The 18735-nt window shown below is 41.7% G+C and overlaps 1 protein-coding gene across 3 annotated transcripts in view; it reads left to right on the top strand.

Annotated features, from left to right (window-relative positions):
- Nucleotides 1–736: 736 nt before the first annotated feature.
- Nucleotides 737–18735, top strand: part of LOC114559530 (cGMP-inhibited 3',5'-cyclic phosphodiesterase A) — a 75747-nt gene continuing 57748 nt past the window's right edge. For 2 of the 3 annotated variants that reach the window (XM_028584202.1, XM_028584201.1), the window contains exon 1: nt 737–2329. In XM_028584202.1, coding sequence (XP_028440003.1) covers nt 1415–2329 — 915 coding nt within the window. In that variant the 5' untranslated portion in view covers nt 737–1414. The remainder of the gene's footprint in view (nt 2330–18735) is intronic. The other variant, XM_028584203.1, reaches the window with a different exon arrangement.

Here is an 18735-nt window from a genome sequence, read left to right as displayed (position 1 = left end):
TTACATGTGCTTGTTTAGTTGTAGATGTCTACTGTATATATGTGAGAGGGTGTGATCCCATGAGAGCGTTACATCTGAAGGAACAAACGTGTGCACCCTGAACTGTGAACACATGTACTGTAGTCATGCACACGGAAGATCTGCATGCTGAAATATTGATGGAGACCTTCCACTGTTACGCAAAACATCATCAGTGACACTTAAAGTGGGATGAATATTTCAATGACCTGGTGGAGTCGGGACATTAGGAGTCAAGCTGGAGGGCAACCACAGGACTATTCTGGGAATTTGCAGCAAAACTGTTTGCATGAAGAGGTCCCATTTCTGTCGTCAGCATCTAGATACTTCTCCCTAGTTAAAGATGTATTCATGTCAAGGAAGTTTAAAGCCCTCAGGTTGGCTTGGCCACCAGAAGCACAAATCAAAATGCACCCATTAAGATAAAACATAGCCTAAAATGTATGTTCCAAAATACACCACATTTTTTCCATTACAAGAGGAACTCACTGGGGAAATATAGGTCAAGCCCATTTTATACAAATAACCTGTCTTTGTTGCTGTTTAAAAACAACAACATTAGAATACATACTGTATATGTTTACAAAAAAATAAGGTATTAAAAAATTCAAGACTAAACATAAGATCTAATGGGGACAACGCCTGCTGGGCTGGGTGAGGAAATATTTGGGGGTTTTGCCGCTGCTGTAATATCTTGCTCCCTGTGTGGAGTCGGAACTCGGGGGTGTGAATGAGCTGAGACTCGCGGCTGGTTGGAGAGCTGGTGACAAACACTCCGGATTTGCCCCTCAAACGCCTAGCAATAACCTGACCGTGACTCGCTTAACTGCTTAAATTCCTCAGCAGCGTTTATCCTCGAAAAGTAACAGAGGAGACTATATTATTTCAGGAGAGAACGGGAAGTTGCCAAACAATGGACACGGAGAGCGCGTTTTATCGCTGAATATACACGGACCGGGACTGATGTTTTGCAAAGACTGCTGCTGCTGCTGCTGCTGCACGGATCGGGCCGTGGAGTCACTAAGCGAAGGGAAGCGAAGGACAGCAGAAGTCAAAGAGACGGCGCTCAACAAAGGAGAGCAAAGCAGGACGCGTGTGTGCAGATAAGCAGTGCCCTAGATCTGAATAACATCTTAGTTACTCTGTTATTCAGGCTTCTTTCATGCTGTTTCGGACAGCTGTTTCTCAACCCGCACCTGGAAAAACAAAGGGAATGCATTCAGTGGCAGCACATCTCCATGCGTAAATGGAGACGCATCTGCGCGCATTCGCTATACTTTTTCATTATGCGTACAATAAATTATGTTTGTTTTGTCACTAACTCATATCACGTCCCATGACAACACTAGTATATATGCATTATAGACTTCCTCATACTTCATATCTGCCATGAGTGATGGCGATGCCTGCAGAATCTGACAGAACCGGTGCGCATAGCAGCACTTATGAAAAAAACTTAAGCCCACCGGATCGCAATGGTTATGTGAAAACATGTGTCATCCCACTATGCCGTGACCGAGATTACGAGTCGTGGGTGAGGCTAATGTTCACAAAAATATGGAGTTCCCAGAGACTCCGGAGTGCGGTGTGTGTGGGGTCGCTTTCGGTTTTTCTCGCTCTGTTGGTCAAATGTGCAGACTGGAAAGCAGCAGCCAGCAGCAGCGCTGACAACAGTCTCTCGCATTCCTCGTCTCCCCTTCACTTCGTTTCAGGCTGCGCTGCGGAGCTGTTGCAAACTTGTTGGAGTGTTGTTTCCCCATTGTTTACCCTCGTATGTGCCTTCTTTTGGGTCGGTGTCTACTTAATCCGCTGCGGAGCTCTAATCCAGACCGCCCTCTCCCTCCTAACCTTGTGCCACCTGGGCGAAGCAGCGGCGTGGTCTCTCCTGGACGGGACAGATGAGCAGCTGTTTTCATTCACGACAGCAGCCGTGGTCGTGCTCATCTGCGTGGCCACCGGCGCACTCATGGTAGCACGGCTGAATCAGGGCATATCTGTGATTGTTTTCATTAGCCTTGTCAGGACTATTTCACTCTTCTCACTGCAAAAAGTGCGGGCCACTTGGAGACCGTACGTAGCGTACCTGGTTGGAGTGCTGGGCATCCTGCTGGCGAGGTATGCTGACAAGCTCCTTCCCAACCAAGGGAGACACAAGGAGGGCTGCACCCCTGTGACTGGAGCCAGGGAAGAGATCCCTGTATTTAAAAGGCGCAGGAGGTCCAGTTCTGTGATAGCCTCAGACATGGCAAACAGTCAGTCCAATAGTAAGTCACATCGCCGGACCTCTCTGCCATGCATCCAGAGGGACCAGGTAAGAAGTTTCTGTCCCGTTCAACTTTTCTATTTCTGGCTTGTTTTTCTCTTCCAATGATGCATGTTGTGTTTGAGGCGAAGGGAAAAAAGGAGGGTTAGTGTAATTAAATAAGGACTGTTTGCCTTTAATTACGCTTATTAGACTTTTCAGTAGCCTCTAATTTTTTCATTATTATTATTATTATTATTATTATTATTATTATTATTATTATGGCAATGCATATACTATTGAGGTTTACACTTTTTTTAAATTGCATGTATGACATATGTGTAGTGTAACACATGCCAACAACAATAATAATACATACTTATAATTATTATTATTATTGTGTGTTTTACATTGCAGTGTGGATATTAGAGTTTGCTAGAGTGTGATTTCATCATTGCTTGGTTGTTCTTACCTGTACAGGTCATCTTTGGACTGATATCTTGTTCTGTGGAGCCACTTGCAGCTATTGGCAGGCAAACATGGAATTATATTAATTTACAATATTTACTTTAACTTCTCAGTAACATATAATGCTTCATTAGAAGATTATTAAAAATAAAAAATATACATTATCTTCTACTAAAATGATTAATTAAGCCACATTTTCCTATTTAAACTAGGGCTGGGGATAAACGATTATTTATTAAACGATTAAACGGGCGATTATTTTATCGATTAGTCAACTAATCTAACGACTAATTGGACGATTAATATAACGATTATTTTTCTGTTGCTCGATTAATAAAAACCATAATGTATCTCAAATAAATACCAAAAAAATCTTAATATACTTTATTAAACAACAGTTTAGCACAGCAAAAAATCTTCTGTTTTACACAAAATAAAATAAAATAAATTATTTTTATAAAAAATGAAAGGCCAGCCTGTTTACTCTTAACAAGAGAGTTATGTTCTATAAATTTACAGTACCAACATAACTCTCTTGTTCAAATAATGCAAAAGTTGTAGTGCAAAAAACCCCACTGTGCAGTGCACAGTATAGACATTCCTGAGAGTGTTTAACACAATATAAAATTCCTGTATTCAGTTTTACTGTCCCAACATAAATCTCTCCTATACAAAGCTACTGCAATCTACTTGCTACCGTTAGCTAGATCTAGCAGCTGTGCACTTTGGTGGTGCTAGGCTAACCAACGCATCTTAGCTCTCTGTGCAGTTTGTTCGTGCTAGGTTAGCAGCTAACGTTCACGTTAGCTAACGTTAGCTACTATAGATAGTGGTGATTCAAACCAACATTAGATGATAGCTAACGTTAGCTAAACACAGCTGTCTAGTCGCCAGTAGCTAGCTAACGTTAACGTTAGCTACTAAACTAGCACGAACAAACTGCATGGAGAGCTAAGATAGTTAGCGCCACCGAAGTGCGCAGAGCTCAAGCTACACAACACACTACGCAAACAAGAAATTAATTTAGCCAACTACTTGTTATTGTCTCCTTCACGAGTGACAATGGGGTGCCTCTGTTTCAGATGCTCCCATATTACTGTTGTGCTGGTGTGGTATACCAACTCCATTTGGCAAATAGCGCAAATAATGACACCTTTAAGTTTGGGACTAAATTTGATGTATTCCCATACCTTCGATGATTTAGGGCGAGCTGTTTTTTAGGACTTTTTCTTTTTTTGCAGGGCTTTGTTGGGAATTCTGTGAGGAGGTTGCAGTTTCGTTCTCCATTCTGCAATGTTTTGGTCTCCCACGTGTTTGTGTGGCGAGCATAGACTGTATGGTGGCAAGCTGTGGCGAATCGTCGACGCAAAAAAATATGACGTCGACGTCATCGACGAGTCGCTAAAAGCCTAATTTAAGGCCGGGACACACAGAGCCGAAAATCGGCCGTTGGACAGTCTGGCGAGGTCAGTGACTCGAGTCTGTTTGGTGTGTCCCGTGCCGTTGTCAGTCTGGGGGGCTGTCGGCATTCATTTTGGCCGACCTGACATGTTCAGTCGGCGGCAACAAACGGAAATGGCGACGGAATGAGCGTGACTAGAGTCTCTCAATATCTGACGAAAATCTTTTAAACTGACCTTTGTTGAGCTGAAATGAAGACAGATTCAGCGAATGCACGGCCTATTTCTCACTTAAAATGTTTTCAGAAACACGTTTCGGTGAACTATTTTAGTACAATATGAGATCGTATTCTGAACGGCAGCCATTACAGTCTGGCTTTGAATTTCTGGAGAAAACAAACCCATGTGACGCGTTCGTCCAATCAGCTGCCGGTTTTCATTTTTTGGGCAACAATAGAGATTAGCGCCGCCTGCTGTTATGGAGGAGTATTACGTCTCGTCTCTTTGGTGTGTTCTGTGCCACTTTTTGGACCAACACGGGGAGACTGATCATTTCGACTGGCTTTTCTGTCAACGGTCGGTCGCCTGGTTGGTGTCCTGGCTATTAAACATTGCTCCGTCAGACCAAGGGGAAGATTTATTCATGTAGATGTATACAGTATAGTCTCAAGTGTAGCTCTCGTCATTTGAAAATTCAAGTACCAAATTTGCTATTTTGTTGCTGAAGTGATGCTATTTTAGAACAGCTTTCAAGTGCTGATGAGAAAGAGAAGTTGAGGACACAATGTCAATGATTCATCTCATCCCTAATTATTTATGTCAAACATTCTCACAGATGATCTCTGAGCCACTGCCACAAAACTGACAAATGCATTATTATCTTTCTGTCCTGGACTTTAATACCACTTGCTCCTCATCTCTTATTGGGGCTTGCTGTCCTTAAACTCCAGGAATGTAAAAGCTCTGGCTTTCGATACTGATACACATGCATACCTGTGTTAAAAGGAGATGGTGGGGCTTCATTCAAGTGGACTTATATCAGCTCCTCAGTCCTCCTTTTGGAAAATCAATGAGCATGCTGAGCATGTGAATGGGAAACAGACTTTGGAGTGATCAAAGCTCTCGTTGTGACCTGTGAGTGCGGTTAGGCTAGGAGATGAGAGGCTGCACTGTCGGCCCAGCCACTTGAAATATGCCTTCAGCTCTTAGGGCTAGTTAGCGTTGTAGTGTGCTTGTTTGTTTTTCTTTGTGGTGACACTCTCCTGCACACACAAATTGGATATGAAAAGACTCTTTTACAGTTTTTTACAGTTTACAGTTTATTCTGATTTAGGTTTGAGGTCTCATCTTAAGCTTATTAAAGTGTCAATCATTATTCATTTGATATGCAGCAGTTGGTTTGCTGCAGTGATGGAGTGAGGATGTAGCTTTGTTTTTCGAATCAGTAATGAGCTAGCTATGGCTGGCTGTATAGTTTACAGTGAATAGTTACTGTATGGCTATAAAAAAGCATGTGCACAGATGGCAGATTATTTAATACTCATCTGTATTCTGAAGTGCAAGGCTGCAAATTATGGAAATAACTTTTTTCTTACAAATATTATTTACATATACAAAGAGAACAATACATTTTTTTATATATTTTTGTTGATGTTGCATTGGATAATGAAGTTATACCTTCTATCTAAAATATCATACCTATGACCATGCATTCAAAACAAGAAGGAAAATGAATATAGGTGTAAGAAATTTTTTTCCCCACTTCACACAGTAGTGTTTTCATTACGTTAAGAGTTAACATAGGCATAAGATAATAAGCTGTAATAAAGTCCCTTTTTTCAGTTGCAGCAATGCACTATTTCAAAGACACCAAATGTAAGAGGGGAATGCCATTATGCCGTTTGGATTCAGACTCTTTCACTTTAAGGGATTCAAGATGGAGTTACTCAGAGAACAATAAAAACAGCCCTAAAATCAAGACATTAATCGTAAACAGCTCCCATTAATGCAACTACGGCAATTTGCACGTTTTTGTCTGCTTTAGAATTATTTTTTTCTTGCAGCGGTGTCCCAATAAAAGTTGAGTAGGATGGAACTACCCCACAAACAAAGTAGACAATATCATGCAAAGATGCAAACATTTACAACATCTCTGACTCTCCTCTGCTCTGTCACCTCGGCCAGGCTGGAGCCCTCTGCTGAGAGATGATCTCTATTACACGTTTCTGTTGTGGGACATGAAGACAGCAGTGTTTAGACTGTCCTGATAGTATGTGAAAATTAAGTTAAGATTATAATAGATTTTCTGTAACAAAGTGTTACGATTTGCTCTCATCACTGGCGTTACTGCTAAGCAGTTGAACCGCCTTGGCCTGCCTGTAATTGAGACACACATGGCGTACATATGCTGTCTTAACCGTGTCTTGTCTGTGTGGTCTCTAATGTGTAAACAAGCCAATGCTGACCCTCACTAGTCATCACCTTGCACACACGGGGCTCTGGCCTCCCTAAGGGGGGGTCAGACGCACGTTCGGGGGCCACATTGCAACCACCACATGGTGCCGGGAACAGCAGAGATGTCAGGCAGCATAAAGTGTCTACCTGACTTTGCCTCAGTTAGATGACCTAAAGAGGCAGAATGATGTTGACAGTTCTGCACTTTTTCTGTGTTCAAATAGAGTTATGATGTTTTAAAGAAGCTGTAAGAGCGCCATGGCAAGGAGCAGATCTGCACTTTGTTGACGTGACAATGTTTGCATTAGTGCTGTGGGTCTGAAGTGTTTGAAGAATAGTTTGAGGTTGGAAGAAGAATTACAGTTGAGACTTAACTTTGTTTTTCTCAGGAAGCTTCTCCCACAGACCATAGAGTCTTATATAAAGGCCCTTCAGATTGATAGTCATTGTGTAAAAACAGTTTATTCAGAAAATAAATAGAGCAAAGAGGAATCCCCCTTTCTCTTCTTCCTCACAAGCCTTAAAGCTGCCATGTTGCCCTCCACCGCTCTGCCAAAGCCATGCTACGAGGCTATGCTTCACTCTGCACAACTGTAGATTTAATAAACAGCCATTTTCCCTCCTTTTGATTACAAATTGGTTGCCAGCTTCTATCAGCTCACTAAGTAGGTGCATTTCACAACGCTGGAGTCGTCCTTTCGATCATGAGCGTAATAAAAGAAAGTCATTATCAGCTGATCTGATAGCGGTTAGCGGGGGCCTCTGTGGGATAGTTCTTTTTCTTGGGTTAATACAACATGACAGGCAGGTCTTCTGTATTTCAGCTGGGGATATTGAACTGGAGGAAGAGGTGTGGACTTGTGGTGTGGATCGCTTTTCACTGTGTGTAAGGAAATTTGAGTCCAAGGCTCTCCTGCGGCAGACATCAGCACTGTCATAGAACTTCCTCTCCTCTCATGCAGAGGAAAGCAGTCTGCACTCATCAAATGTTTTTAGCTCAACCTACCTGATCTGCAAAGTTTTAGCAGAGCTGATTAGCCAGGAAGGGGAGTGCACATTAGTGAAAGACTTCTGCTTTTCAGATGAATCTCTTTAGGAGGCGTCGGAAGCCACTCCCTTTTCTGTCAGTAACTCCACCCCTTTCCACAGCGCTCTGCTCTCTGTCCTTTTACTGACACCAACACAAATATTATCCCAACCAGAGGAGGAAATTCTTTCGTAACTTGGATGATAAAGATATTCTTCAAATCTATGGTAATGACTTCCTGTGGAATGGGATCCAAACACAATTACTGTTGCTGTTGTAAATGTTTCCTGTTACTCTATTTTTGCTGCACCATCCATAATTGAATTGTGTTTTGGATGGAGGAGGTTGTTGATAGCCTGTATGGCAGTGATTTACCACTAGGCCACTGCACACTCATCCCAAACAGCTTGTTTGTATTCTAAACACATAGGCTTGTGGGATATGGGTATTTTTTGTACTTGTTTTTTGACTGGACTGGCCTCTGGGTTAGAAACGATCTCAATGAAAGCCTCCCCCTGCGTTTGGAAAGGAAGCTGATATCCGCATGGGGTTGTGTGTCTTGTGATTGGGCAATTCACTTCACACTTTCAATCCCCATTCAGTCTCAGTGTATTAGCTGCGCTGTGCGTGTGTGAGGAGGCAAGGGGTGGAGGAATTGGGGTAGGAATAAAAGTAGGTCATTCAAGTGTTTGTTTAGTAGCCAGGCAAAACACCAGGCTTACTCTTACCCCCCTGAATGGTGGAAGAGTCTTGCATTTGAATGATGCAGTGTAGCCACTTTTATCACGCTTGCGCTCCAGATTTGTATGTGTTACCTCTGTAATATGTTGCCTAGACAGCGTGAAGCCACATTACACTGGGTTTTGGTCTATGCCGGCATAAATAAGAGCTTCTTGCCCACATGTTTGTCTCCCCAAACAAACAAGTTCTGCACAGTGCTGTGTGCCAGCTCCCAAATGTTTAAAGGATAATTTTTTATGTAATTTTTCAAAGTTTTATCGAACATTTCAATCTGTTATGATAACATTGTACTCACCAAAGTAAATGTTAAGATTTGGTAACGAGACAACATCACGACAGCAAAGTGTGATGGGGCAAGAAATGAGCAGTCAGATAATTGAGAGGTAAAAAATTAACAGTTTAGCCAGATAATGTAAACCACTTTATTTGGATTTAAAACCAAAAGTGAGCACACCTGAATTGCTGGTAATAATCTTAGTGCAGTAGAACAAAGAATGATTAATGTTTACAACAAACAGTTTGGGTAATCATTTTACCATTAGCCTCTCTTCCAAAAAAAAATCTAAACTGTTTTTTTTTTTTAAAGGAATAGTTTGACATGGGAAATACGGTTGTTAACTGTTTGGAAAAGAGTTTAATGAGAAGTTTAATACTCCATTCATGTCTGTACGGTAAATATGAAGCTACAGCCAGTAGCTGATTAGCTTAGCTTAGCATGAAGACTGGAACAGGGAGAAATAGTTAGCCTGGCTCTATTCTAAATTATAAACATCTGACACAATATAACAATTAGCAGGCTAGCTGTTTCTCTATGTCCAGTCTTTATGCTAAGCTAAGCTAATCAGGGGCTGGCTGTAGCCTCATATTATCATGACAGCGGTATTGATCTTCCCATCTAACTCTTGGCAAGAACTCCAATACGAGTATTTCCCAAAATGTAGAACTACTCCTTTAAAACCTGTATGATCATGTGACTGCTTACTGCCCTATCTGTACTCTTTTAGTGCTCTTGCTGTTTTCCTAGATTTCAGCAATTAACTGTGTGAGAGGCAAAAAAAATGAGACCCAAGTTGTAATAAAGCGGAATTACCCTTTAAACTCTACATTACATGGCTCACCCATCTGTGTCCAATTCCTTCATTACCTTCATTTACAGCAACAAGAGTAGCTTACATCCTGGTTCTTGCCCTGTGTCTCTGATCACCTAAGCCAACCAAACCAGAGGTCCAGGACTAAGCAAAGTGCCCCCCTTTCCTCACTACCCCTGGCACGACCACGTTTTGGCTCCCTACTGATTACCATGGAAATTATGGAAGGACGTCTGTGTGAGCATGTGTGTGCTTGTAAGTGTGTGTGTGTGTTGCCAGCAGCTTGATGGCTGCCAGCTGCTGCAGGCTGAGAGGTTGAATCCGCTCGTAGAAACAAGGAGGGCCTCAAACCACAGACACAACCCAACGCAGCTGGAACTGCTAGACAGGCACAGGCCTCCAGTCCTGACACACAGCACACATATTAACACCTCAGGATCCTAATAACTGCCTCACATTTGAATAGAATAGTTGAATCTGAAGTGAATTATGGATTTTGTGTGTGTGTGTTGAAGGGTAGATTACACGCTGTACTTTCTTCTTCTGCTGTCTGTTCTAGACTAAGACAATTATGTCACTCAAGTTTTCTGTGTTACCATAAGAGACCGACTATTTCAGTGATGGAGGTGAACAGAATGTTCCTGGCACAAATGTGTGAGTGTGTGTGTGTGTGTGCACGTAGAGTATGTGTGTGTGTGTGTGTGTGTGTGTGTGTGTGTGTGAGAGAGAGAGAGAGAGAGAGAGAGAGGCAAGAGAGATAGAAGAAACTGAGTATTTATGTGTTTGTGAATAACTGAATGCATTTGCATATGTGCATATGTTAGGTGTATGGGTGAATAGGCCTAGGTATTGTTTGGATTTTTTTCAATACTATAGCCAATATGATTCATGAGTTTCGGCACCGTTACCATAATGATACTTTTGTTGATGCTGTTGATGTATTCTACAGAACTCTTTTTTGTTTATTTGTTAGAAGCCAACATTCTCAAAACCAAAGCAGAAAAATAGGTAGTAATCACATGAATAAACCAAAGCTATGTGCAGACATGAAAGTCCCCTACTACAAACAGTTCTGACTTTTGACTATTATTAATACTAGTAAACTACTGTTTACTATAAATAACAATAACAGCTTTATCAAATAATATGTTTAAAAGTTAATAATAATAATAAAAGGAATGGTTCATAGGGCCCAGGTGCTGATAGAAGGCAGGAAAATGCAGAACTAGTTGACAGTCAATTTTAGAAAATTTATAGAATTACACAGAAACTATTCATCTGGACAAACAAGCAACACAGACAGGGACTGCAGGAACTCCCAACAAAAAGTTGCATCCTTAGTGACAGAATATTCCAGCAGATGTACTGCTCATTCCAGCTTCAAATGATGGTTGTGTATGTTGTACAGCACCGGAGGAGGTGCTGTAGCTTGTCACAGGTGGTCTCCCCCCGCTGTTCTGACTCTCTGTCTCGATGCCTGTGGCTTCCTCATTTTCACTGGAAGCTCTTGACAAGGTTGTTTGATGATGAAACAATGTATTTTCGGCACATTTCTAGTTTACCAAAACAAGTTGAATAATTTCATTCTTAAAGAGGTACATCTTTAACTCGCCCAGGTAATTCTAGAGCAAATATGGAACTGGATCAAATAGAAAATAGGAGAAAAAGCTTTAAAAAAAGGTAATCTGACAGGATTTTGTATGTCAAACATCTCGCTCCATCCTGTACCACCTATGACCAGCCATACAAGAGGCTTGCTAAAATAAAATAAAATTGGTAAAATGGACTAATGTTTTTTTTTGGTATGACTCATATTGGTCAATACCAAAATGGACTGAAGTTCAATTCCCAGCTCTTCATGTAAAACAAGCAATTGTGTTTGCAATGTTGAAGCAATGTTTCTGTTCTTTAAAGGATGTGCAGGTTAATGGGTGCCAGTACATATCCGGTAGGACAGCACATCACTTTGGGGAACTGAACGCAGCACGTTTGGCTTTCATCTCTATTTATCCTCCTGAAGGGCCTTTTCAATCACACGAGTAGCCCACCTTTAAGACAGTGATCCCTCACATGAGGGGACATTCCTGTGCTTGCCCCGACGCTAAATGAACTGGAATGTGCAGGTTGAGCAGACCCTGAAGGACAGGCCTGTGGGCCCATTCACCTAGCCCTCCCCTTCCCAGCCCTCCTCTCCCCACACACCCTGACCTGAGCCAACACCACCATCCTGGGCTGTCACCAGGTGTGCAGCTGGCCTCTGCTGAATGAATAGACACTCTCACATCGCCCCGGGAAGTGTGTGCTCGAGTGTGTATGTGTGCATGTTTGTGAGAGGGAGGTAGAAGGAGAGAGGGGGGAGAGTAGTTCTAGATGTAAATAGCTGCAGTCAGTAGAATGTGTGAAAAACAAATGGAAGAAACAACTGTTAATATCCCCTCTTAGAGTGTTCATGTGCACATTGGGCGGTGTCCCAAAAATTGATCTCATGGCCTTTGATTGGTGTCAGGGTTCAGAGAGGAAGTGCAGCGAATCCCTCAGGTCCAGTCTGGCCATTGTGTCTCCACTAGAAACAGACCAGGCCACAGTCGCTGCTGCTGCTGCCATCATTCATTTAACAAGCAGGAACATTTTGAACCCTCTGACTGGGGCTGTCCAGTAAATCCAAACATGGTCAGCTATTAATTGATTATATATTTCAGGAGCATGACAATGTAGGCTGTTTTCACTGATGCACGATTGTATTTAGTAATCCACTGCCTGGTTGGTTACTTATGGCTTTAACTGGACAGGCTATTGCATACATTTTATATAGCATACATTTATAAACATTCACAAAGCATGTTATATCTCATCGAGGTCAAGCTCATTTGACCACTTATTATTATGCTTATTTAATATGTCACCATGCATTATATTTTATAAACGAATCGTTTGTTTTGTATAAAAGCTTGATCTGTAAAGTAACAAAAGTAGCTCTAAATTAAACATAGTGGGGTAAAAAGTAGAATATTTCCCTCTGTCAGCAGGCTGCATGTCTGTCTAGCTCCATGGCGTGGTGCGAGGAAATGTGTTATTGTAACCTCTGCCTGGTGAGCCCTCCCCGTCCGTCCAGCCCGCTGCCTCACTGGCTCGCCATGAGCCTGTCTGTCCCTGCAGCCAACAAGGCTTCTGCTGTTCCCTGCTCAATGCCATGTTTTACTCTCTAAATATGTTAGAGAAAAAAAAAAAAATTCTGTCTGTACATCTGTCTGTCAGTCGGGTTATTTCACCCCTTGCAGCGGCGAGAGTCTAAGGCTTTGGGTTAAGGGCTGTTTTCACACAGTCACTTTAAATAAGTCAGATATTAAAAGTGGAATGTATAGCTGTAGTGCAGTGCTGAATTTGCATGATGGTATACAGTGTCTATATGATTTAGATTTTTATGGACACACCAGGGCGTATACGAACAAATACAAATGTTGGAATGCTGGTTATGATGCTCAGTTTAACAGTGTGGAGCTATTTCTGTACCACTTTGGTAACAATTCTTAATCCACTCTGCAAACAGAAACAGCTTATGGTCAGCTCAAGTAAATTAGTTTTATTATTAATTGAAAATAGCACTAAATGGGGAAAGAAGTAAATGTCAGTTGGTTTTAAAAACATTTTTGATCTGCCATTCTAGTGTGGCCTATTTATCAGTATTTCTTAGCACCATTCTTCGTAGAAAGATGCATGTGTGTTGGAAGTTTGCGCATTATCACTTATTAATGTGGGACTCAAGAAAAGTTTGTCCATTCAATTTGCTAAGCACAATGAATATTTCATTTCCTTTTTTAAAATGTCGTCTCAAGTTGACTTGTAAGGTACATGGTAAGGACACTCGCGAGAGTTTGCGAGAGTTTAACTACATACTGTATTATTCAATTTGAAAGTGTCAATCCCTGCTCAGTTGTTAGAGAATTGGTGAGACGAAGGCAGGAGCTAGGCCCTCGTCCGTGAGGAGTATGATAAAGTTATGACCCCGTCCTATACATCTTTTCTATACACTGTAACCACCTGCTAATACACACACACACACACACACACACACATACACACACACACACTAGTCAAAATTCAGAACTGTTTGTAGTAGGGGACTTTCAAATGTCACATGTCTGCACCAGTGGCGGCGCCAGAGATGTTCTTTTGCTGGTTCTTTGGGGTTGCTGGAAGTTTCAGTGAGGGTGCTCTGAAATTTTGAGTTTCCCTTGACACAAATAGGCTAACGTTACACACACTCGCGCAGGTGCCCACCTACCTCCGCCGCGGTTTACTAAGCGAGCGAACGAGAGAGATTGATTTAAAGTTGCCGATACAACAGCACCATAGAACTCTGACTAGCCGACCAAACATATTTCAAATACCAGCCAACAAGCCGGGTTCAAACAATCATTACTGCAGCTCTCATACATTGGCTCAGAAGAGTAATGCAGCAGGCCAAATACACCACACATAGCCAAGCACACACATAAAAACACATGCGCATGTATCCTCACACAGTTTTCACACTTGCACGTATGGTCAAAATACTGTAGTCATATCTGTAGTGACTTAATATATCTAAATAAGCCACTGAGGGTGAACATGTTTTCTGGGCTAAAAATAAACTGATGTCTAGTGCGCTGTATAACTTTAGATTTGGTGATCCATTTATTCACATTTCTGTAAAACACATGTTTACTGTAATGCTCTTCTACGATTAGAGTAAAGTTCTTGCATGGACCCCTATCAGCTGACTCACCCACTGTGGCCTGGCTGTGCGATCCCCTGGTCTAATGTCATGTACAGCTGGGTGACGTTAAGCATGGGTGATGTTAAGCATCCTCAGCAGCAATCACAGCCGTGGTCAGATCACCTTCCTCCGGCTGCTTTTCCGGTTGGTGACAAGTTCACCATATCTCTCAGTCTCATTTACAGGTTTTGATAAAGTCTCCACACCTTGACGTTTAGGGAGTAAAAAACTATCCATTGCTAGCGTTAGACTCACTTCTCTAATCCTTATGGCTCCAAATACTGAGCTCTTCATCTTCTTCGTGAATAGGCCTACATTACTGCGGAAGTAAGGTCAAAAGTTCAATGTGTGCTGCACCCTTTGGCCGAATAGGGTAAAGGGTTTATATTTAATAATTGGTTTGTTTTATTAATGTATTTATTCATTTTTCAAATATAAATTATACTATTTACACATTAACGATTTTTTATTTATTTATAAATCAACCACAGCAATTTCTTGGGGGTGCTAAGGGGGTGCTATGGCAAACCTAGGGGTAGCTACAGCACCCCCTAGCCCCTCCCTGGCGCCGCCGCTGGTCTGCACATAGCTTTGGTTTATCCATGTGATTACTACCTATTTTTCTGCTTTGGTTTTGAAAACATTGAACATTTGAGAATGTTGGCTTCTAACAAACAAACAAAAAAGAGTTCTGTAGAAAACATCAACAGCATCAACAAAAGTATCATTATGGTAACGGTGCCGAAACTCATGAATCATATTGGCTATAGTATTGAAAAGAATCCAAACAATACCTAGGCCTATTCACCCATACACCTAACATATGCACATATGCAAATGCATTCAGTTATTCACAAACACATAAATACTCTGTTTCTTCTATCTCTCTTGCCTCTCTCTCTCTCACACACACACACACACACACACACACACACACACACACACACACACACACACACACACACACACACACACACACACACACACACACATACACACACACACACACTGTACAGAGTTTTTGTTTTAATTACCTTTGAAATGATTCCAAACTTTGGACACTTTCTGTTGTTTTCTCCAGCCTGTCTCTCCTCTTAGCCCCTTACTATTTACACTCACTTTCTTCATTTTGTAATCTGTCGTCAGTCTGCATGGCATGTATCGCCAGCAGCGTCAGCCCGGTGTGCGACAGTAATAATCATCCGTGCAGAAACACCGTGAGGGTTACAACGTATGTAACATTGATTAAACGAAGCTTCAAGGCAAATCATTTTGCATCAAGGATTTCTAGTAATCAAATTATTCGAGTTACTCGAGGAATCATTTCAGCCCTATTCGCAGCCCTTCATCCACCCAGATAACACATGTTCTTTAAGAGAGGGTGAATTCAAAATGGGACTCACAACAATGAGATTGAGGTGGGAATAGGTGTACTGAGCCTTTATTTTATTGGTTATGTGCCTGGTTATGTGTTTTCCATTAGCTGCTGTTCCATTCATACTCTTGCTGATCCCTGCGTCGTCTCCTCCAGGACCGGACAGCTTAAATGAAATCTGTAAACCTACTGTAGCACACACCTCTTCTCTTCTCTTCTCTTCTCTTCTCTTCTCTTCTCTTCTCTTCTCTTCTCTTCTCTTCTCTTCTCTTCTCTCTGTTTTTTTCTTTTTCCCTGATCTGTTCTCTCCATGGACAGTGGAAAGAGTTTAGTGTCAGGTCTTCAGGCTCGAGGCAGTTTAGCAGCCTCAGATCCTGTATCACAATGATGGCTCTGAGACCACATTGCAGATTCAGTCTTTATAGAGCAGTGCTACCAACATTGTCTGTCTACAATTCTGCACTTTACCTTGCTCTCTTATTGGTCTCCTTTTTGAGCTAATGTGAGATGGTTTGTTGACATTTTGTATCCTGTTTTTTTCCCCTTTGTGAATAATCATGCCTTTACCTTGTGTCTCACCGTCATGGTCAGACCCACTTCAGTGTTAGGATTTAAGAATTGTGAGAGGTTTGGCACATGATTCATCAAGGCTTTTGCTGAGAGCATTTCCATTATAAGGACAAGGAATGGCATGTGGTGGTTTTGGCAAAGCTCCACAAACTGGAGAGGCAGAAGGACTTTTGACGTCATCGGGAAACGTGGCCCACTTCTCAAGAGGCAAGGAGCCTTGAGCTGGTTGAGCAGATGTTGCACAGATGAGCCTGCGCGCACTCACATACAAAAACACACACACACACACACACACACACACACACACACACACACACACACACACACACACACACACACATACACATATACACCTACCCTGTGTGCACACTTTATACTTCATTTTAGCCTTCATTTAACACTAAAATACCCGCAGATAAAGAATCAACAGCACAGGATCTTTAGCCGGGTCTCATTTAGGTTTGTGGTTGTGCGCAGGCGGGAAATGATGTGGTCGTCAGCATGACAAAAGGGACTGTGTTAGTGGGTAATTCAGGTCATATCAGGTGGGTTTTCTTTAAACGAGTCTCAGAGAGGTAGAAAGGAACCTTAAGTAGCATCTACAGTATGCCGTTCAGCTACATTGCTCCTGTTATATAAGGTGGATGTAGGAAAGACAAAGTGATGTTGGGCCCAAGAGAAATGCTAGTTCAGTTCTCCACTGGCTCCATCCTGCCCATCAGCCAGGGGCAATCTCCTCCTCCTCTCTGCCATCGCTCTGGTGCTTTCAGACGTTACATAATGGCTTTTCATTTGGTCAGTTAGTTAGACGTGTTACAGTGCAATAGGCTCTCTTTATCTCTCTGCTATTTGCACCTTTTATTGAAAATGTAAAGGTGCCCGTCGTAGTGTTTGTTCCAAGAGATTGGGTAGATCGTGCAGCTCCAGGCTGTCAGGCCATACCCACTGGAGCACCACAAAATGCAAACCAAAGCTTTCAGCGCTGTCTCTCTCGCTACTTTTCAATTATCTTAATTTTAAAGCAGCTGAAATCAATATTTTATTTTATTAACCAGGGATCACATGTATGTGTGTGTCCCTTGTTGTTATGAACCCACAGAAAATGATCACTCAACTTTGCAGTTCCCTTCAGTTCCCGTCTGTGAAACGTTTTTGGTTTTATGACCCAATACTTTACTGTTTGGTACACTCTCACAGGTCTTACATTGTTTTCAGCCGCAGCAGGCAACTGTTTTCACGGGGAAAGCCTTAAAAAAACACTGTACACTACCTGCTCAGCACCAAACAGCAGACAGACAAAGTTAGCGACTAGCTGGTGAACACAGTGGAGCATTCAGCAGCTAAAGAACCAGATCTTTCTGGTGTTGATGGAGACCAAAACAGAGCTGAAAGAAAAGTGAATATTGGAATTACATTATTCATGTGAACACAAACTGACTCCAATAAATGCTAATGTTGCTCCTTGTCTGCTCAATGTGTAAAATAAATACGCAAGCTTTTCTAACAATTTGACATATCAATTTAAATAATGATAGGATGTCACCGCTGTATTTACAGCTAGTGTCTGCTGCCCCAAGTGGCCAAAAACTTAGCAGTTGCAGGACTTCAACTTTTTTTTTCTGCTTTGTTCCTCGGCTTTCCTACTGTCAGTTCATTGGGTTTTCATGTTTCACCATGTGAATCTAAACTCGGTCCCCTGTGGGACATAATAATGTTTCATCTAATCTGATTTCACCCCCTACCGTAAACCTGATACACACATCACAGTTTGTGGTGTAACCAATCCTCTACATAATTTGTGGTAATGAAGGAAAAAAAAATGACATTTCACAAATTTCAGTTGATTAAATCAAATCGTGGATACAGTTCACATATGTTCACAATGCTTGCAGCAATTCTTTGTTGGAGAAAGTAGTGGCCTGAACGGACCACACCTGCAAAATTAAAGTTCATGTGATTTGTTTATGAACATCACAGGTTTGACTTATTCTCTATATAAACAACTAATTTCAGGGTCTTTTCCCTTGAATCTTTCTTTGTGATCATTTGGAGCACTTTTGATAGATATTTTAGGATTTCATCTCTGTTGCATATAATTCTCTCTGTCCATAATGTGGTCAGAGCATTTCTCCCTTTAAAAATGTTTGCATTTCTGCGTTATATGCCAAACTGCAGCTGGCAATCACATCCCAATTTCTGAGAGGAAATCTGCAGAATGTCCCAGATCTATGAAAAAGGAAACATCAATGGCTATTGATTTCAATCATAAGCTTGGCTGTAAGGTTATATGTTGATATTGTTTAGTTTTTAATCTAGCTTCGTTTTGGCAGCCGTGTCCTCTTCATTTGTTATATTTTCACCAGGGATGAGTCAGAGGCTATATCGCTTCAGGCAGATGTTGGGTCGGGCTTTTTTCTGTGTGTTTAGAATTCAGACAAAGTCCAGAAATCAAAATGGTGGCTCCTCCAGTGAGAGACTGCTCATGCTCTCTATGATGAGCTTATTATTTCTGAAATGTCAGTGGTAATGAAGATTGGTCACCTTCAAGAAGCAACCCAATTTACTGTGACTGAGGTCTTTACATTTCTCGTCACGC

This window comes from Perca flavescens, chromosome 8, assembly GCF_004354835.1.
Source record: "Perca flavescens isolate YP-PL-M2 chromosome 8, PFLA_1.0, whole genome shotgun sequence".
Classification (NCBI taxonomy): Eukaryota; Metazoa; Chordata; class Actinopteri; order Perciformes; family Percidae; genus Perca; species Perca flavescens.
This window is presented reverse-complemented; position numbering and strand designations above follow the sequence as displayed.